General features: G+C 37.0%; 1 protein-coding gene across 1 annotated transcript in view; it reads left to right on the top strand.

The window, feature by feature from the left end:
* The window catches only part of LOC140159326 (serine/threonine-protein kinase A-Raf-like), a 38,548-nt gene extending 18,332 nt beyond the window's left edge, over nt 1-20,216 (top strand). The window contains exons 9-18 of the mRNA XM_072182767.1: nt 3,650-3,787; nt 10,537-10,691; nt 11,637-11,748; nt 12,731-12,815; nt 13,776-13,952; nt 14,327-14,373; nt 17,060-17,178; nt 17,843-17,974; nt 18,220-18,354; nt 19,220-20,216. Of these exons, the coding sequence (XP_072038868.1) occupies nt 3,650-3,787; nt 10,537-10,691; nt 11,637-11,748; nt 12,731-12,815; nt 13,776-13,952; nt 14,327-14,373; nt 17,060-17,178; nt 17,843-17,974; nt 18,220-18,354; nt 19,220-19,402 (1,283 nt within the window). The 3' untranslated portion in view covers nt 19,403-20,216. The remainder of the gene's footprint in view (nt 1-3,649; nt 3,788-10,536; nt 10,692-11,636; nt 11,749-12,730; nt 12,816-13,775; nt 13,953-14,326; nt 14,374-17,059; nt 17,179-17,842; nt 17,975-18,219; nt 18,355-19,219) is intronic.
* Nucleotides 20,217-22,718: the final 2,502 nt, after the last annotated feature.

Below are 22,718 nucleotides of genomic sequence, written 5' to 3'. Positions count from 1 at the left end.
CTTGCCAAACCTGAAAAGATCCTTAAAAGGGCCAATCAGTAATTTGGTAAAGCAGACAACTCCTAAATACATCAAGTGTGGTTCACATACATACAGGGTGTCCCAAAAAAAGAGGCCCCTCATTGTGCCCTCTTTTTCTCCTATTTTTGAAAGGTTGATTAAATATATTTTGGTATGTAAAGAAATTGTTAGCTTTAATAAACCAAAACAATTATTTCAATCGGCTCACAACTTTTGAAGATATGCCCTTTTGAATAAAAGTACCTGTTTTTCACTCTGTCCACGGATAGCAAAAAGAGTGGTTATGATGGCTCATGCTGTGGAGTGGCCTGCACGACCACCAGACCTCACACCACTTGATTTTTTTTCCTTTGTGACAAAATCCAAGATCTTCGTAAACGTATTACTGAATGCATTCATAAGTATCTGGCGCACAAGGATGGTGCATAGCATAATTGATGCAATGAGGACCAGGGCTGAAACCTGTATTCGCCAAGGAGGCAACCAGGTAGAGGGCAGAGCAGCACAGTAAACTCACTTCAGAAGAACCAAAGACAAACCAAACAGCCTTTTAGGGCTACCTTTTATCATAAAAAGAGAAATGACTTATGTTGTAAATAAAAAAAAAAAAGCAAGAAACAACAAAGTAAGAAAGTAAGAAACATAAATAAACAAAAAGGCATAAATAACCAAGAAAATAAGAAATTGCAAGTAAAGCAAAAGAAGTCCCATTCGGCATATATTTTATCCACAAATTAATGACACTATTAACAAAATCCATTGCCCATAAACCCACCGGTAAAGCCCATTCCATAAATAAAGTTATTTTATAAAGTTATCATTGAGGAATGTTTGATATTCATGCATGGTATGTGTACTCTTTTTAATCTTTGAAGTAGCCAAACTTTCTCCGTGGACAGTGAAAAACGGGTACATTTCTTTAAAAGAGCATATCTTCAAAAGTTGTGAGCCGATTGATATAATTGTTTTGGTTTTTACAGCTAACAATTCAAGGTTTCTTTACATACCAAAATATATTTGATCAACTTTTCCAAAATAGGAGAAAAAGAGGGTGCAATGAGGGGCCTCTTTCTTTTGGGACACCCTGTACAAACATAAGACACTTACAGAACAATATGTTTGCAATGTTTTATGAGAAAACAGATCAATTTGATCTATAATGGGCCCAAAAAGTATCTGAACACTTAAAACAAAAGCGATTTCTTAAGGGATCTGGAATGAGCATTTTGTCAGTATTTTTTGTGGGACATGAGAGTACATCAGACATATCAAATTACATTCTGAATACGAAGAATGTCTTTCTGATATCAAATAATTTTCTTTTTTTGAAATTCACAATATAATACAAATTTTATGACAAATTATTAAAATTTGATATTTTTCACATTTTTGATATATAACAGTCCTCAAAGTAAATTTTATAAATCTAATGATATATTCTTAAAGTGTATGTAGCTGGGAGGAAAAGCCCGACGATCAATTGAAAATTTTGACCTTTCATATTGAAGATATGGATTTTTTCCCCAAAAAGGCCTAATTTTTTCTGGTGTTTTGGGAAAAAAATTCAATACAAAAGGTCAACATTTTCAATTGATCGTCTGCTTTTCATCCCACCTACGTACACTTTAAGTATAAATCATCAGATTTATAAAGTTTACTTCAATACTGTTAAATATCAAAAATATCAATTTTTAATCATTTGCCATAAAATGTGTATTACATTGCAAATTTCAAAAAATCAAAATTATTCAGAATGCAATTCGATATGTCTGATGTGCTCTAATGTCCCACAATAAATACTGCCCAAACGTTCATACCCCATCCCTTAAAGACACTCAAACTAAATTACAAAATAAAGTAGTCTGCGTATTTTGATATCTCATTAGATACGATAGATCTTTATTTTCCTAAAAGAGAGCTTTTCAAAAGTGACAAAAATTTGCATTGACTTTTCCCTCAAAGCACACACAAGGTTTCATTGAAAGGTAGCAGAAATCACCTTGAAGAAGGAAATATCTAAATTTGTCACTTCTGAAACTTGACCATTTGTCAATCAACTGCGTAAAATCGCGTCGTGCTGAATAAGGTATCAAAGTACGCAGAACAAAGTTCTCCATCTTTCAACTACTTTATTTTGCAATTTAGATTTAGTGTCTGTAAGATATTGCTTTAGTTTTTTATTGTCACTTTAAAATTGTACAGTTACAGTGAGCATGCAAAACTTGCAAGTTTCATTTGCTGATTTTGACTGTTATTTCTGCATGTACTTATGTTTTCATGCTTAGAGAGATGCATTTATATTATAAGCTCTTTTATAATTTGCATTGTCACACTAAGACAAAGGTGTTAGTAACTTTTATAGAGCCAAGCATTGTTTGTGCTTGATGGTTTTGCATATATTTTTTTTTTATTGATTGATAAATGTAGATTATGGTTAATTACTAGGAAACTTATAGAAACAAAAATGAGTTTTTGCCACATGTGTGCATTCTTTTCATCTTCCCTACCTTCATACCTACGTGCTCTCCTTAGGCATACCTCACGTGCTCTCCTCAGGCTAACTCATATAGAATCCCCTTTTATCCCCTATTTACATAATAGAATTTCCTCCTTTTTTTAATTTTAAAAGGGGTGGTCAGCTATTTTCATATTGTGTTTGTACCTCACATTGTACCAAAACAATTGGGCCTTACCAAAACAATTCCCCAAATATCAAATCAAATAAAAAAAAATAACCTCCAAGTTTTGCACTAGCAGTGGTTAAGGTTTTAATATTAGGAGCAAAAAGGTATTTCACAGCGGCTTATCAAACAGTATGGGTGGTAATGGGGGATGAGGCTATATCACGTTTTCATTCGTAACATCTAAAAACGGAACATATTTCAGGTCTTGCGTTTCCCTGGGATTATGAGAAAAATAATGAGCGTTCTTCAGATGATGAGCGTTCTTCAGATGCTCATTGAAATGTTCATTGAAAGAGACTATGATTTCTTATTTTCAATGTGTTGATGATTATTGCAGTAGTAAAGTTTCCAGTAATTCTGAAGTAGAGGCCTCATATTTAGTCAAAAATCAAAATTATTTTTTATTACTATATTTATCACTGTTGTTCACATTGAACTTACTATTGAGCATATAAGCACTATAAAAGTAAAGTGGTTGATTATAATTGGTATAAATTGGCAAAACCACTCGGTATAGACCGATTTGATACATCTCAGCTCTAATGATAAGAATTATGCTATCTTTATCAGTGCAACTATCAGGGTTTTGTGTAATTGATTAACCATATTCAATATTTTATTTTATTTTTGTTTTCTTTTCTTTTCTGTTCGTTACGTCCCACAATTAAACACATGTTCATCCATTCTTTCGTATCATCACATAACACAATCCTGTTGTTGACTTGTACAATCACTGACACTAAAAATTGTGTATTTTTCTTCTTCGTACGTGTCTTGCAACTTTGTAATGTTCCTTGTGTATTTTCCCCCTCTATTTTTCTTGCATGTATGTTACATCTTTGGCGGCCATTTTGTGTTACCATGGTGACTGGGTGGCTTTACTGTGTAACTGTTGTGCTTGTATTATGTGGTCCGTGCTGCTTCCGTTCGTTATCTGCCTGCAGATTTTCTTAGACTGCAACATTACCAAACCCACGCCGCCATGAACATACCGACTCCCTCGCGGGGGCGCTATGTTTCAAGTTCTACCCCTACCAATCGTGATGCTGTCTTTGATTATAATCCTACGAGTCCCACACACGGTGAGTCACCCTTTTAGAGGCCTACCGCTACCTTACTAATTCATGGTTCTCTCTTCATGAAAATGTAACATGTGGACAGATTGAAGTGTTAGTAATGTAGGCAGAAGTGAAGAATAACTTGGTTGAACAGAAGGCCAACATTGATGTATATATGTTTACCAAACTCTCAAGTGATATTTAGCTTAAATGTTTATTTCTACTTATTTTTGTACATAATTGTTGAATACCCATGCACGTTAAAAAAAAAGGTATAAACTTGACAAAAGACAAGTTGCTGAAGACTACACTTTGTTTTAGAGAAGAACGGCAGTCCGTTGCCCAGATTGAGGCGAGCGTTAATCAGCGACATACACAGAGCTTTGTGTTCCTTCAAGCACGCTGATCTGCGCCAACAAACATTATCAGCCAATCAGATTATCGATCTGTTATGAATGACTGTCAGGCCAATCAGAACCCCACTCCGTGTTTAGGCTATGCACACTCTTAAAATGTAAACAGCTGCCATTCTTCTCTGCCACAAACTGTACTGATTGTCCATCACTTTATATAAAGAACAACTGCAGAGGCTGCCTTGTAGCTTTGTAATATATAAAGGAGTGGCACCTATTTGGGTCTTTTAAAGGCTCATGTCCATTCTTGTATCTAAAATAAATTAGTAAGTTTACAAACTCGGAGCGTGCCATTGCTACAAAATGTATCCCAATTTTTGGGTGAGCAGGGTATTCAACAATTACCATATGTTCTTGTGCTTTATATTGTAGTTTTATTTAGAACATTTGCAGTGAAAAATAACACTGTGGAAGTGAACAACTAGATACTTTTGATCTGCTTATTCAAGTTGGGACTATTCCGTTTAAAATCCATATTCCCCCCTATGGAAGACATGACCTAAATCTCCCACACAAATGCAGTCACTCATTCAGGTAACCCCATTTGAAATTCACACTCCCTGTGTGGAAGATTAAGGTGATGTTTTCCATATATAGGGGGTGTTTTTTAAGTCAATGTCATTTTGTGCAAGCATATAATTTTGAATCATATTTCCTTTGATTTTGAGCTTGATACAAATCCAATAATTAAACCAGTGACATTTTAAGGAAACCAAGCTCATACCACTAAGGGAAACATCACAAAGAACACCGCTAACCGGATATATTTTCTTATCTAGTCAGTGAGTGTGTATAATATGCTTTATATCTAGTCAGTGAGAGCATAATGCGCAAGCACAATACGCGTATACGGCGAGGTATGCATATAAAGGCAATTCGCTTAAACTGCGTGTAAAATGCACGTGATACGTAATACGTGGAACATTCATCTAATTTTTGTAATGTTTTTCCTATTTTGCAACAACTAAAATGTTTAAAAACGTAATTATTTAAATAATTAGAATGACTTAGTGGTATGATAAATTCGTTATTAGGTTCTGCGTTGGTATGGTACGGGAAATTATCGTGCGCTCAGCAGTGTTTAATCAGAGGTTGTATGTCGCAATTTTGGCCCAGTGAAAATTCAAGTTGGCTTATACAAATTTGCAATACTGTATTACAATAAAGCAATTTGAGGAATTACTGAGCCAATATTGAGATAATTTTCGGGGAAATACTTCATTTGGTGCACCTAATTCATGCGCATATTTTGGGGGGGCTTTGGGCGCCAGCCCACGGGTAAAAGCAAGGGCGGCCGAAATGAAGGGGCGGCGGAAGGCTAAGAAGGCGGCAAAAACAGGGCGCCTAAAAGCAATGGGGCGGCAAAAAGAACTAGTAAATAAAAAAGGGCCGAAAAATTTTATAAAGCAGAAAAAATGTTGAAAAAATGGTACTCTACATCAAAATGTGCTGCTTTTAGGGCGCTAGCGCCTGAAACCTTTTTTTTTTTTTTTTTTTTTTTTTTTTGCTCTTCACTTTTTCAAACGACCGAGAAAAAAATTGGGTCAACCTTTTCGGGCTGTTAAAGAAGGGGGCAGCAAAATTGAATTTTCTTCAGCCCCCCGGGGTTGGGGCGGCCACGGTACGCCACTGTAATTGCCAGAGAGAGTAAACACTGGTGCTCACTGTCATACTGGGTTCAGCCTTTGGCTTCACCCAGTATGACACTTGGTGCACAATAATTTCCTGTACCATACCTCCGCTTCACCTAATAACTAAGAAAGTCTAAGCACTACTCCCTATTCCAGAATAATACAGATCTAGTTTTTTGGAATTCAAAAAATATTATCCTGTTTTGCCAAATGAAACGTAAATCCCAATCCTTTAGTTCAAAGTCAAATTTTAATATTTTTGAAATATTAGGGGAAATGGGCCAAAACAAATTCTAAGACTTGACACAAATCTAAGCATAGTCTAAGAGTTAATTCATAATTTTAGTATTTAAAAAAATATGTTTTTTCCAAATGAATGAATAACTTGAAATTAGTCTTGTACAAGTCTTTAGGCTTGATTGTCTCACAGCATTTGGAAAGTTGCATGTTTTTAGCTCTTAATTTCCAAAAATTAAATATTGAAATTTGACTTTTATTGCCAGTTAGAACTAACCAAAGGATTAGAATTTAGCTATGTTTCATTTGGCAAAACAGGAAAATGTGTTTTGAAAAAAAAATTAGTGCTGTAAATCTTAAATCCAACTAGATAGTTATAAATTATGCAAAAGGTTGCAAGTATTTTATTATTTTATTCCATTTATTTAATAAGTAATCAAACATGACATTTCAACTGAATTTAGAAAGCAATGGGACTTACATATGTGATACGATATGGTCCATGGGGGCCAAAGGCAGCAAATTTGAAACTGAGATAAAGGTAAAAATATGGAGTAAAAAACAGTAAAATACATAAGAAAATAGACACCAAAAAACGTCATAACTTTAGAACTAAGTATGCTAGTCCTTTGGTGTTCAGTAAATGATAGCCTATTGTATGTATAATGTAATAATCACAGTAACTCAATTATCAAAAATGCCTCCTTTGGCCCCCATGGACCAGATCGTGTCACATATTTAAGTTAACCATTAATTGTGTGAATGTCTCATACGTTCACTATAGTCTGTCCACATAGAAGTACAAAGTAAATAGACCTCGGAAACTGGAGGTATGAGAATAATTATTTCAGTGCAATGCTTCTTTGGCGCGCCACTGCTGCTTGTGATTTGTGCACCACGCTCTTTCTGCGTGTCGCGTCAGCGCTCGCGTGTGACGCAAAGCATCGACCCCGATTGCACAGATTTGGTTTGTACTTCTAAGTGGACAGACTGTATGTGAGTGATCTTCTGAACCGTGATGTGTGATTTGTTTTTTTATTTATGATTTTATTTTTTAAGTTAAATGGCTGCTTTAAAAAATAACATGAGTGCTTCTTAGTTGAAGTGTTATGATGTCAAATGCCTGTAGCTGCACTTTTTGTTTGCAAACTCACTTGTGTTAGTTACTACTAGTGTGGCATAGCATATACTTGCATTCTGTATGTGTCCTCTTACTAGTACTGTATGAGCAATACTAAATACAAAAATATTATTTTTTATATTTCTCTTTTCTCTTTTCATGCTGATATTTTCTATTTTCTAATATTGAAGAAGGTAACTAACCATTGCCTGCTAGCACTGTGATCCGTATTCTCAACAGGCTACAGTATAGACCACTTGACATCATTGTTTATCAACAAAGGCGAGGGATTGGTCTATCGATATGCTTGAGCGAACCGCTTCACTGTTCAATGGCTTTCTTGTACTATATGAAATGTGGTGGGATATTTAAAATGCATGTGCCCTGAGCTAACTACGATGCGTACGCACACTGCAGGGCAAAGAACAATGGAAAGTGCCATAATTTGCGCGCATACTGCCGGGCAATGACGTCACATGTCAAGTGGTCTATATAGAATGAGGACTTCTTGCATTTTTTTTTTATTTAAATAGGTCTTTAGATTTGAATTAAGACTAATGGCTCAAAAGCGTATACAGTGATTTCCAAACCAGCTCTCTTGTGTGCACCTTAGATTTATTAATATCTATTAATACAAGTGGTAAAAGTGGTAAAAGTAAAGAGAAGGGACAAGTATTTTACTTGCTTACATCAGAGCTCACCACTTCCCTGTGACAATGTGAGACTTTTGATTACTACGCCTCGTACATATTCATGAGAGAATGACACCAATGCATTGTAGATTCAACAACTCTTCCTATACCTTTGTACAGGAGCCAACCGTTGTTAATCCGTGATGAACCAACACTTTTACTGTAGAGTATACGCGAACGCGAGCTCCGAGAGCGCGTAAAATTCGTCATGCATGGAACCTTTGTGCGTATGCCAGCTTACAAGTTTAATTCAGTATTTATCAGGTAGCGGCTAAACATTGCCGTTTTATTCTGTAGTTTTATTGCTGATATCAAAAGAGAAATCATCTAAGTTTTTGTAAGGCTGAGTGGCAATGATTAACTGACATTCCTCGTAAAAAAATCGTGAATTATACGATTTTTAGCTTCTTTTCGTTGTTGAAAGAGATTCAATCATGTTTCACCGTTGTTCATCACCGATTAACAACTCGCGTCTGAGCGGTTTACTTCGCTCGGGCAGCTAAAGCTCGGTTAGCTGCCCTCACGAAGTAAACCACTGAGACGACGCGAACGCATCGTTGTTAATCGGTGATGAACAACGGGGAAACATGATTGAATCCCTAATGGACCTATTCCCAGTATGACCTATTTTACCGGACGATAGTTTTCTTTCCCCCCATTCATGATATCACCATCCTTAGAGACAAAAGTTTGTACTCCTTTTCATAAGTTTGTTTTTTGATTCACAAAGGTAGGACTTGGTATTTTATATAGTACCATGGTTCTCCCTATGGTAAAACAAGAATTTAAAAGTTATAGCAACAACAAAAATGGCAGCGTCTACGAAACATGGAAAAAACATGCTTCGCTGTCGGAAGTAGATATTGCAGATCTAATGCTGCACTTGAATTAGGATATTCGATTTCGAAACACCAAATTTATGATTTGTAAAGTTGTGAATGAGCTGTTCAAGACGTAGGCCTATTGCAAGCAGAAGGGAATCGCTTGTGCAGAGCCTAGGAGCTTTCGAATCCGAAGCTTAACGTTAAGTTAAAACCGATAATAAATAAATAAATAAAATTTTGGATTTATAAAGCGCCTTTCTCCAGATCTTAGAGGACTCAAAGCACTGTAATTTCGCTGCAATGGTGAATCATCACAATCAGATCGCATCAACTAGGTAGCTGCCGAACGGCGCACAGCTATCCGCATTTAGATTGTAACATCCACCAATTATCTGTGCAGCTCCCCAAATTCCATTGGGTGAAGGAAGTTTTGATAACCAAACAACTAATCACCGATTTTTGCGATACAGGAGGAAACCGGAGATCCCGGAGAAAACCTGCGAGAGCGAGCATGGAATCGGGATAAACCAAGTGCACATGAGTCCTTGGGCGCGCTACCGGGCTTGAACCGGGACCTCAGTGGTGCAAAGCGAGGGAATTACCGCTGCGCTAACTCGACCTACCGTAAAAATTGGCCTAGCCGGGGGCCTAACACCTATTTTCTTATGGTGTCATTCTCTCATAAATTGTGTAATAAAACTAATACCACATGGTATTTTCTTTGAAATAAAGTCACATCACTATTTTCCCTGGCTACAGGCCTACCACCTCTCAACCTTTGGGTTTTAGGTGGTAGGCTTGTAGCCAGTACCTCTAGAACCTGTGGAAAAATTGTTTTAATGAAGTATTTGGATATTATGACTTGCCCAGGTGTCAGTCAGCTATGTAAATACAGTATTTCGTCAAATAGTTGCCCCCCCCCCTCAAATAAACGCCCGCACCACTTTTTTCAACCAAGATGTTTCAAAAATGCCGATATTTCCATGCTATCTTGTGTAGTAAGCTTACCAAGTTGCCCACATGGTCGATAATAGCGTCACTTTTTGGCGAAAATCTGGAAGTGAACGAGAATTTAGTGTTTCTAGTTCATAGTTCATCATTTTTGCGTGAGTTTTAAGTTTACCTAATGATTTTAACGTGAACCAGAATTCAGTGTTTCTAGTTCATAGTTCGTCATTTTTGCGTGAGTTTTAAGTTTACCTAATGATTTTAACGTGAACCAGAATTCAGTGTTTCTAGTTCATAGTTCGTCATTTTTGCGTGAGTTTTAAGTTTACCTAATGATTTTAACGGGAATTATCGTTCTAAAATCGACCTTGAATAAACGCCCCCCCCCCCCCCCTTGGGAAAATGTAACGCCTACGGGGGCGTTTATTTGACGAAATACGGTAAATATCACCTACAGGCATTTGTAAAACCGAACTGAAATGGTGATTCACTGAGGAAAAAATGTGATGAAAATATTGGGGTAAGTTGAAAGTAATGTTGATGGGCAAGTTGTGAGCAATAGCAAGTGGTCCTATCTTTGCTGATGGGCAGCAACTGGTCCTATCTGTGCTGATGGGCAAGTTGTGAGCAATATCAACTGGTCCTGTCTGCTGATGGGCAAGTTGTGAGCAATAGCAAGTGGTCCTGTCTTTGCTGATGGGCAAGTTGTGAGCAATAACAACTGGCCCTATCTGTGCTGATGGGCAAGTTTATCATTTCAGTGGATTTTGTGTGTATAAGTTGTTCATCTAACATGTATATATTTTAACAGTGCAATAGCTGAATTGCGAACAGTAACACGCTATGGTAAAATGTAAAGTCTTTTAAGACTTTAAGTTAAAACTATTGTTACACATTATACTTGACAGCTTCAGCTAGCCTGGCATCGAGCCTACCCAACTCAGTTATACAAAGTCCTAATAGAATAGCCAACCTAAGTCAGCAAGCATCGCCAACACATACACGCTTCAAGAGCAGAGCGTTATCAAGTAGTTCAGATGATTCAAAAGCCATCAAGAAATTGGTAAGTTTCTCAGAGGTGATATTATTTTGTTATTTTTAAATTTCTTCTTGTTTAGTTTGGGATCATCATTTAGACCATATTCTCCTATGACCCGGGGTTTATAATAATAATACCCTGATTGGAACTGGCTTTAAGGCCTTTAGATCACAGTGGTCCAGGTTTCCAGTCAGGGGAAGGGGTGTAGCCAGCTTTCTTGGTCGGAGGTGGGGGAATATAAAAAAATCATGGGGCAAAGACAAAAAATAATTCTGGTTGCGTCATTTTATTGGCATTTTTTGTGAGACTACATGATAAGTCTGTGAGCTTCACAAAAACAGATTTATTGGAACAATGTGGGCATGCAGCATGCAAAAATTTCCTGATTTTCTCTTTCATCTTTTTGTCAGGGGGTCACTTTGCTCTTTCATTTCTGTCAAGGGACACTCTGCAGGTCAACGAGTAGATTTCCTGGCCTCTTCTTTTTGTATATAATTTATAGACATACAAGTCTAAAATGATGCACACATCATGCAAGCATCTTGAGGACTTTCCCTCTTAACAATAGTTACTGACACCCTTTGTATTTTACTTTGGCTGTTCTGTATTTATCCTAAATTGATTTCATAATGTTACTATATTAAGCTGAATTTATACTACATCGCTGAGTGAGGAGCGATTGGTATTTGACCAAAAAGGTAGAGCGTTTTCCCAACACAAAAAAGAGCGCTCTATTTCATTGGCTAAAAACGAATCGCTGTCGCTCAGCTATGTAGTATAAATTCAGCTTTATTCCTATATTTTCTGTCTCAGTCATCAACCCAGACAGTTGACGAATGCGGGTAGCAATCTAGCCTGAAGTCCATCATCCCTGTTTTTTAATCATCATTTTGAAATTGATTATGTTGATCTTGTAATAATTTTGCTATGAAATTGACAATGAAATTGATGTTGTAATAATTGTAACAGCGACAAAGAAGAGACTCCAATGATGACTGGGAAATTCCTGCAGATGATATCGTCATCGGGCCAAGGATTGGATCAGGATCATTTGGAACGGTGTATAGAGGGCAATGGCATGGTAAGTGAAATGTTATCAGTCTCTAAAAATATGTGTGTTAAGCTGTGATCATGGAGAAGTATGTGCAGAAGCTTTTTATTTGTTAGGTCGTCTGAAGGAAAAAGACCTTATGGCATCACTGATGAGTTGTGTGTGTGCATCAATCGTATTAAATTTGGTCTCATATGAACAGTTTAAATCCTATTTCAACCAAATTCGGTTCATATCTGCATTATGGGTACCTATATGTATTGGTGATATCCAAGGTCAGACTGAAGTCCGAGGTCATTTGCTATCAACATGTAAAATAGGCTGAAAATGAAAAAAAAATTCTCATATCTTATGACAACCTATGTGGCACCGCCGTCCCTATTTTATTTAAGATGGTTTGCTCGATCAAAATAGTACTGAAAAACTGGTTCATGCAATCTCCTCAAGACTCGACTCAAACGATAGCATTCTCTATGGGCTTCCAAATGTCAGATCAGCAAACTACAACGCATTCAAAATGCTGCCACCCGGCTTGTTACATTGACTAAGAAGCGCAAACTCCCAATTCTTAACTCCCTTCATTGGTTGCCGGAGAGAATTGCATCATATACAAGCTTATGCTTCTTACTTTCAAATGCCTCAACAACCTGACTACTTATGTAACCTCATCATCATCAAGAAACCCCCCCTTTCTCGCAGATCAAACATTACCACCAACTTACGGCCAGAGATAATTTTCGTATTCAACACTCGAACTGTGGAATGAACTGCCAATTCATGTCAGGAACTCCAAGTCTCTAAATCAGTTCAAGAGTTCACTAACATCTCATATTTTCAACATTTGATTGTGTATTTTTGTTTCTTTGCTTATATTATGTGTAGTTTAAGATTTTGTTCAGTGCATTGGGGTCATTGGTAAGCATGCCATTCATTCAGTCAAGTTTGATGTATCATTTTTAGCGGCAAGTAGGTTATTCAGATATTTTCTTGTCATTCTTACCACCCACAACAGGTGCTGTAGCAGTGAAGAGATTGAATGTGACAGATCCTACTCCATCTCAACTACAAGCCTTCAAGAATGAAGTAGCAGTACTTAGGTGAGTTTAACCATACAATTACTGTAAGGGTGGTCATTTTCATACAAGGCCGTAGCAAAGTTGAAATTTTAATCTTTCCCCAGAGTAGACCAGTGCACATAAACATTGAAAAACCCAGTTCATCCTATTAACCCAGAGAACTAAGTATAATAATTGTCATACTTATGTGACTTCGTGTATTTGTTATAAATATGCAATTCTGATGCCTTCCGCTAGGAATGTGACGAACACCATTCAAACCTAATTCCTATAGATTTATATCTTCCGCTCTTCTCCAACGTGCCTCTTTAGCTCAGTTGGTTAGAGCGTCGTGCTAATAATCTGAAGGTCGCCGGTTGAATCCGCCAGATGCACTGGTTTTTCAATGTTTATGTGCACTGGCCTACTCTGGGGAAAGATTAAAATTTGTTCATCCTATTAACACAGCGAACTAAGTATAATAATTTTCAGATATGATTCTTGTCTCACAATGTGTGACCATTAGGAATAGTGATGCATATTAATGTGTGGTGCCAAAGAGCAATAACATTACTGAAGACACTGGTTGAGCCAATGAAAGTGTTCCAGTAGGTGTGAACAATTGAATACGTAAGTGGAAGAAGGGCCCAACTACATATTCCCAATAACTGCATGGAGTTGGACCTTTCATCCATGGAAACCATGATTAAGTGTACTTGGAAGTCTATTTAGAGAGTGGATTTGAGCCCCTTCTTTCACACAAAAGGAAGAACTGTCTGCTAGCAATAAAATGGTGGATCTATCTCGTTTTTGTAAAATGGTGGAGTTGGGCCCTTCTTCCACTTAAGTATTCAATTGTTAACACCTACTGGAACACTTTCATTGGCTCAACCAGTGTCTTCAGTGATGTTGTGTAGAAGTTTCAACATAACTCTATTGTAAGTAGTGCTCAACTATAAACAAACTTACACTAACTTTTCTATGTGTCATTTTCTTGTGCAGGAAAACCAGGCATGCCAATATCTTGTTGTTTATGGGTTGTACTTCCAAGCCACAGTTAGCTATAGTAACCCAATGGTGTGAAGGTTCCAGTCTTTATAAACATCTCCACGTAGTAGAAACAAAGTTTGAAATGCATCAACTAATCGACATAGGACGCCAGACAGCTCAAGGAATGGAGTAAGTCGCTTATGTACCTGCACACACACCCCACACACACACACCCCCCCACACCCCCCCCCCCCCCCACACCCCTACTCAAAACTCAAATTTCCACCATAACCCTCTAAATATCTGACAATCAATTTGAAATCATTGTGTACATGTAAACAAATCTTTTCATCTCCAAAACAAGAGATTTCACTAAGCATGCAGTGCTGACATTATGATGAAATGTACCCAAACCTAGCCAATAAAGACACATTTAATATGCATTTTTGTTTGATAAAGCACAATCTACATGCAATTATGTCTCTTCTTTTTCCCAAAAACTGACAGGCTGAAAGGTGCCATTATGGTTTAATAACATACATTTCTATTTTTTTCTTTTGCAGTTACCTCCATGCCAAGAATATCATACATCGAGACTTGAAATCAAATAGTATCCTTTACTTCTTCAGTAATAATTAGAAAAATATTTGAGCCAACTAATAAATAGTAGTATATTACTAAGGTTTAAGTGTACTAAATGCACTATTCCAGTTGAAAACCATACATCCCCCTCAGATGGAATCTCCCATTAAGGTATCGGATAGCAATGTTTGCACATTATTTTTTATGGATCATGAGAGCACATCATATACATCAAATTGCATTCTGAATTATTTACGGTCCGTAACCCGATCGACAGCATCATCCCCCCGATATTTTGATGATGTTTTGGTATCACATAATAGATACTATTTTTCTCATTACTATCCTGAAATTTGACGCTCCAAGTCAATGTATTTCCGGAGAAATCATGAAAAACAGTGGCCTTTAGAGGCTACCACTTTATAAATACTAAAAAGTACTTCGTATTTCTGGGCAGGGAATTATGAACGAATCATCACAGAGCAACTATTGCACTTACCCACTTCTCGCACTGAGCAGTTGACTTCATAAATCTAATATATACTTCAAGTGTTTGTTGCTGGGAGGAAAAGCTGTCCATTTAGAAATTTTGACCTTTCGTATTGAAGATATACAATTTATTCCCAAAAGACCTACAAATTTGAGGCCTTTTAGGGAAAAAATGTTTATCTTCAATACGAAAGGTTAAAATTCTCAAATGATGGATGCCTTTTCCTTCCAGCTGCATACACTTTAAGTACTTATCATTAGATTTATAAAGTTTACTTCCGAGGACTGCTAAATGTTAAAAATATAAAAAATATAAATTTTTAATAATTTGCCATAAAATTTGTATTATTATCCCGAATTTCAAAAAATCAAAATTATTTGATATCAGAATGATATTCCTTGTGTTCAGAATACAATTGATGTGCTCTGGCCCATGTTGCTATCCGATTCCTTAAGGTAACCCCATTTGAAATTCACATTCCCCTGCATGGAATATTAGGCCCATTCTCCGATAAAGCGTTCAAGTTTGGTCTCAGGAATGACAAAATGCCAACCACAAAGAATTCATCAAATTCATTCAGAATCATAAACTTTAATAGTTTAAGAACACAAAACAATGCATGGGTAATTTTTCAACAATATTTCATTTTTCAGTAATATTACTTGTACGTATTGGGGGTAACGTATCAGTGGTAACGACGTATCTGTGAAACCCTTTCCCATCTTTGTCTTAATCGTGCAAGTGTAAAAACTGACCGACTTAATACCCATCACAGTCATCACCCAATGTATTAAAGTCTGGTATGGTATTTGGCTTCATTTATCACAGCGTTTTTTCCGAGGGGAGTAGAATTTAGGTAACGTATCTGTGACTGCATGAACGTAACGTCAGGATTTTTTGCCATTAATAGACCTGATTTTTTTATACTTTGAAACCATTGTGTTATGTTCCATATATATAATATAACTAATGGAGCCTGCTTGATCCATCACATATGCGAACATACATCTAGCCAATTATTTTCACAGATTGCTATCCATTAGAAATATGGTAACGTATCTGTGAACAATATTGGCGACATAGTCTGAAAGACCTGTTGGAAAAATTTAATAATCTGTGTTGTGATGATTTATACTTTATAATTAGGGTATGATACCAGCTAATGAAAAGTACCTATAATCCATTATATGCGCGCATGTTTAGAGAGCAGGGACACATTATACGGAACACACCTTGGCTGGCAACATGGAGGAAAACAATGGACATGCATAATCAGCTTTATTGTTTTATACTTTCTAGGCATGTTACAACCTCTAGCCTCACACATTTTAAAAAAGCAACTCAAGTATAAGTTATATTAATAAAAGTTATTTTTTCTGACGAAACTATGGGCGACACATATTTGGCATTTTGAACACTTTATCGGAGAATGTGCCATTAACCATAATTATGCCAAATCTTATCAAAGCAAAACCACTGCGTATGTGTATGTATGCATCCCAAGTAATGCCATGACACAATCACACTAAGTCATGTGCATGGTTTTGTTGGCTGGGCCAGTGATGCACCTGTGGCTACTGGTTGCCTGTCAGTGATGCACTGCTTGCAAATGCAAGTGGTCCTGGGGTCAAAACCCGGGAGTACCAAGCAACTTCTTTGTTCATCTTCCTTTTTCATTCCTTCTTTCCTTTCTGATAGCTAAAAACCACTTGGAACAATAAGATTAAGGTCATGTCATCCATACGGGGTATATGGAATTCAATTTTGAGAATAAAAAATTACAGCTAGCCGTGTATATTATTCAGTAATGTTTGAGATAGTATGTTCAAACTTAAAAAGAAATTGAGAAGCTTTCTGGAAAAGATTTTATTGTATCAGATAAAGAATTGCAAGTTTCAATCAAGTAACTTTAAACATTGTTTTGAATTGATATTGCTCTGATATTTGTATTATAACGGATAGCAGTTTAATATAAACCACCCCTATATAATCTGTTGGGTGTTTTATACTACTCTAGTCTAAATTTATATGTAAGCCAGGCTTGACCATAAGATGGAATAAACTAATAAATGTGCAGCGTTTCAGGCAATTCGCCAAGTGTGAGGGCAGTATTACTGTTTTTTACCATTGGAAGGTTTATAGTTGGATTCTAATGTGATCACAACGATATGTGGTATTATAATGCCAGTATTTTGCCTATTTTCTTTAATGCCGACCCTCTCAGATATCTTTTTGCATGAAGATTTCACAGTAAAAATAGGTGATTTTGGTCTAGCAACCGTCAAATCAAGGTGGAGCGGCTCCAATCAGTGTGAACAGCCTAGTGGGTCCATATTATGGATGGTAAGTACAAGGTTTAAGTCAAGGTTTAAAAGAGCGGTGTGGTCCGGTGATTTGACTCTTGTGCGAGAGGTCCCTGGTTCAATCCCCATTAGAGGCAAATTTCATTTGATATTCGGTCTCTTGGTGTTCAGTCCATTACTGCATTTGAATTGTGGGGAAGATGCTGTGAATGACAAAGACCTTGCAGTCAGTCCCATATCAGGGTAACGTGTGGAAAGTTTATTGAACAGTGTAGCAAAGTGAACAGTGAAGCAAAGTATATTGAACAGTAGGGATAGGAATGTTAAACGCATGTACCATTAAATGCATGCATGATCCGTTAAATGTTTTGCAATTGCAGAAGACGTGTACACACATGTCATTTTCAACCTTCAATTTTACCTCATGTATAGGGCCATTGGTACTAGTATAACCTGTTATAAAATTCCTGTTTTATGAGGTGCAATGCACCTATCGTGTATTCATGAAATCTTGCCGCAATCTTGAACAGTAGAAAGTATATTGAACAGTGTAGCAAAGTATAATGAACATGGTAGCAAAATATATTTAACACTGAACAGTGTAGTAAAGTGTATTGAACAGTAAAGCAAAATATAGTGAACAGTGTAGCAAATCTATGTTTCAGAAAGACCAGAATTGATATATTTTTTTACTTCTGTTGCAGGCACCTGAAGTAATCTGGATGAGAGACCCCAACCCCTACTCATTTCAGTCGGATGTGTATGCCTTTGGAGTAGTGCTGTATGAATTGGTATCAGGGCAGCTGCCGTATGCAAATATCAACAACAAGGACCAGGTGAGTAGCCAAGTCTTGGTTTAAGACTAACAAACTCAACAACAAGGCTAACAAATATCAACAACATAGACCCAGTGAGTAGCCAAGTCTTGGTTTAAGACTAACAAACTCTTTTAGTACATGTACTCTATCATCCTGCAAATACCAAGATAATGGAATTTGTAACAGAAACAATTGAAATTCTCAACAAGAGAAATATCTCTTGTGTGCAATATTAATAATATAAATTTCTTGGTTTTTCTCAGATCATCTGGATGGTGGGTAGAGGCTACATGACCCCTGACCCCACCAAATCTCGAAACGATACCCCTAAGGGTCTAAGAAGACTGCTCTCAGATTGCTGTAAGATGAACAGAGAAGAGAGACCACTCTTTCCACAGGTAAGCCTAATTAAATCACCAAAACTTTCCTCAATGTGATCACTGCATACTGATCAACAGTCTTAAGGTCGACGTGACAAATTATCCTGCCATGTCGACATCCATTTTTTGCTAAGTTGACTTGGCATGAATGATAATTTATTTCGCCACGACGACATCCATTTTGTGGTATGTCGACTTGGCATGATAATTAAACTTGCCATGTTGACGCACATTTTTTGGTAAGTTGTCTTGGCGAGATAATTCAAATCATCATGTTGACATAATACTGATAATAAGTCGACTTGGCAAGATAACTATCTTTTCAAGTCGTGGCACTGAGACGCTTCCATAGGAATCAATAACACTTATTGACAATCTATATTCTTCTAAAAGTTGTACTCTTCATATCCTACCTACATTTTTAACAGGGTTCGGTTGGCCAGCAAAGTGGCAATAACCGGCAAAAGCCTGTTTTTACCAGTTTTTGCCTGGCATAAATGACAAAAACTGTCAACTCATATATAGTCACTCAAATATCAACAATTAACACCGAAAGCACATACAACTTTTAATTGAATCATTCACTGAACATATTTTTGATCTCATCAAGTCCTTAAAATGAAGAAGTTTTGAATTTGATATGCCACGTTTCAGTTAAATGCGCTAGTGAGCAATGAAAACGCATGCCTTTAATTTCTTAATAAATCTTATTATTAAAAAATTTTACACTCGGGAAATTGATTTTTTAATTTAATAATTCATTTTGCAAAAACTATTTTGGCCAAACGGTTAAAAACATGTTGTTTTTTGCACCTGCGGCAAAAACCTGCGAACCCTGATTTTTAGCCTACTGTCTAATTATTTCCTTCTTTACTCTGCACAGATCTTAGCTTCAATGGAAGCATTGGCCAGGCTGCTCCCCAAGATTCATCGCAGTGCCTCGGAGCCATCACTGAACAGAACACGCCTACACTCAGATGAATTCATGTACTGCCCATCTCCAAAGACCCCAATCCAGAGTCAGTTTGGTGCTTTCCCATTCTTCACACCAGGTGGCCTCCTATAGTATCAGCCGTCAACCAAAAACAGCCGTCACGCTGCATGACGGGACGTTGAACAGTCGCCTACTTCGGCCACCATGACAATCGTGACCTGTGCAGTCACAAAGAAGAAGAAGAAGAAATTGCGCAATATGGTCTGGTTTGAAACGAGGCAATCAGTGCAAGTCTACTCATAGTACCAAATAACACTTGCCAAATTTTGTCTTTGTAATGTGTTCCACACAATTAAATCGGGCAGTCTTACCTGACATCAGACAAAGTAAATGGGCAATTCAATTTCAAATCCATTGTCCCCCTGTGGAAGATTTTAGAAATATCTGCTACAGGGGGAGTATGAATTTCAAATGGAATGAGCACATTATGCAGCTCCATTTGAATTTCATACCCCCTCTTAGAAAGATTCAACTTGAATCTTCCACAGAGGGATGGTGAGTTTCAAATGGAGCTGCTTAATGTGCTCATTCCATTTGAAATTCATACTTCCTCTTGTGGCAGATATTTCCAAAATCTTCCACAGGGGGAATGTTGATTTTAAATGGAATTGCCCAATGCCGTTACATAGTGCCACAGTGCTCCTCGTACAGGTGTGAGCTTGCTGACCAAAAAACCAAACATATAACCACTGTATTTAATCCATGCTTTAGCTGAATCAAGAACATACAGAACGGTTTTTTTCGTTCTGTCTCTTTGATCATTTACTTGCTATGACTTGGAAACAATATTACTTTATTATAATATAATTATTAGAAGTGATAGTAGGTTTTTCAAAATAGGTCAACAAATTGATTTTTTTTTAATGAAGATGACCCGAGAAATTGACGGTAACATTGATGTCTTTACATCATACATGTAAGCACAGAATTAGATGCCACATTTTGCCATGTCGAGAACGTTGATCTTTATTGTTTCATGTTTAGTTGTTGTTTGGGACTGATTGTGGTGAAATAATGACTTCTACAGACTAGTAGTAAATACAAATAGGTTACAAAGGGTCCGCATTCCAACATATTGGAATGTCGTTCATGGGAGCCAAAATAGTGTGCTTCGGAGATACATATGGCCATACACCTGACACACTTTTTGATACAAAGTGCATGCCGGTTAGCGTTCCGCTTGCAATGTGTGGTGCCGGCAGATGATATCCACGGGCATTACATGCGCAAATCACCTAAAAATGCCAATTATTGTTTTTGCCAATAAATGCTGGACACACTGATTTGGATACCATGCTTGACAATCCAGTATTGGTTTGTTTGTTGTTGTTTTATAGGATGGGGGGCTGCCATGTACCATTGCATATGTTGGGGCTGTTCCAAGTTCAGACTTGTAGGTTATTTTCTTTGGTTCAATCAGTGATCATGTTAATACATGGAAAGGCATTTAGTGCACCAAATTAAGGATCTTTTTCTTTAAAACAAAAAATGGTCAAATCTTGGATAAAAGGACATTCTGTTATTATAGAACATAGCAATTTTCTAGCACCAATCTCATTTTCATCACATCAAAATGACATGGCATCGTACTGCCTCAGAGTGAGCGTTACTTGTGAGATTAGTATCATGATATATTCTTAATTCTTGCAAGTGAATATATCGGAGATGCCACTTTTCCAACTTTTGTCGGAATTCTGACTTTTTAGGCTTATAGCAGACAGAAAATCCGGAGAAAAAATCACAAAGAAAAAATTAGAAGAAAGAAATCACAGATTTTCACAGCTCGTATTTGGAGAAATTTGGTGCAACAAACAACTCAAGTACGTCAGCTGGCAAGAAAGTTTAAAGAAAGCATGTTTCTAACAACATTGGGGCGCTGCCCTGGACCCCCAGGTATTTTCCTACTTTTTTACACACACCTAGTGGCATCTCTGATATATTGCTTATTTCAATCTACATTATACTTCCCATCTTCCTATATTAGTCAAAAAATCTGGACTAAAGGGAGAAAAATGGCAAAATCCTTCCGACTTAACCAAATCTGTATATTTTATTTGACTTATTGTCCCCACAACAACTTATCTTTATTACTGCAAAATAACACCCAAATATCAGTTTTTACATGATGCCTTTTGTATATGATTTGTTACCATGTACTACAGCTATACAGTTTATTGTGGGTCATGATCAAGTTATTTTACTCACTGTGTCTTCAATCATACCATGATTTATGTGTGGTCAAACTTTTACTCTGTGGGTTATATGTACATTGCTTAGTTGAGGTACATGTATATGCTCAACTCGGAGCACTCCATGAGCGCACAAAAGTAGCGTGCTCCAGGAGCACTAAGCCAGTAGAATTCTCCTGTACCACTGACAGAATATAAAATACACAAGTTTGCTCAAGAATCAGGGAGTGTAAATGTAAAAGAGACAAATGTTGGGCTGTTCCAGTTAAAATCCATAAACCCTCTATAGAAAACATGACCTTAATCTTCCACACAGGAGGTGTAGAGTTCAAGTGGAGTCACCCATTCAGGTAACCCCATTTGAAATTCACACTCCCTATGTGGAAGATTAAGGTCATGTCTTCCATAGGGGGTGTATGGATTTCAACTGGAATAGAGCATTATGGATATGGAAAGTGCTCTTGGATTGCATTAGGGCATCTGCTCTTTGAGCACATTGCATTGACTCATGTCAACGTCAGCCGAACGCATGTACATGAGTCTCAGAAAACAGAAAAAACTAGAGTCAACAGACGCTGAATACAAGCTGCAATTTGACCCCTATAACTTGACCCCTGGGTTACGGATGGGGTCAACTGCTCTTACATTGTGCTTAGGATGTCATAAGAAATATTCCTGGTGAATTTCAGCTTAATCGAACTTATACATGGATTTTGATTTTTTTACATTTTTGATTGACCTTTTGACCCCCTTAATGACCTTTGACCTCAATGGAAAAAAAACCTTATGTACACCGACAAAATGCATTGTTCCAATTTTAATTAAATAATTCTAACATGTTTGGTTGTTGAGATAAAAATTCTTGAAGTTATTTAGCTAAAAACAGGAAGTGACCCCTTAATGACCTTTGACCCCCAAAATAAAAATACCATGCATACAACAAATAACACTGATTCATGTATGATGGTTATATTACTCTGGTCTGTTTACATTTTGAGATAAAAATCTTTTGAACATTTTGGTTTTTGACCAGAAGTAACCCCTTAATGACCTTTGACCCCAAAACTGTAGGCATCCTAAAGACACTGGCTAGTAAAGATGCATGTGTGCTAATGGCGACTCTCTGCTATGTAATTTGTAAAGACAGTGATTTTTTGAATATTTTTTAGACTTTGACCGGAAATGACCCCTTAATGACC

The sequence above is a fragment of the Amphiura filiformis genome, chromosome 8 (assembly GCF_039555335.1).
Source record: "Amphiura filiformis chromosome 8, Afil_fr2py, whole genome shotgun sequence".
Classification (NCBI taxonomy): domain Eukaryota; kingdom Metazoa; phylum Echinodermata; class Ophiuroidea; order Amphilepidida; family Amphiuridae; genus Amphiura; species Amphiura filiformis.
This window is presented reverse-complemented; position numbering and strand designations above follow the sequence as displayed.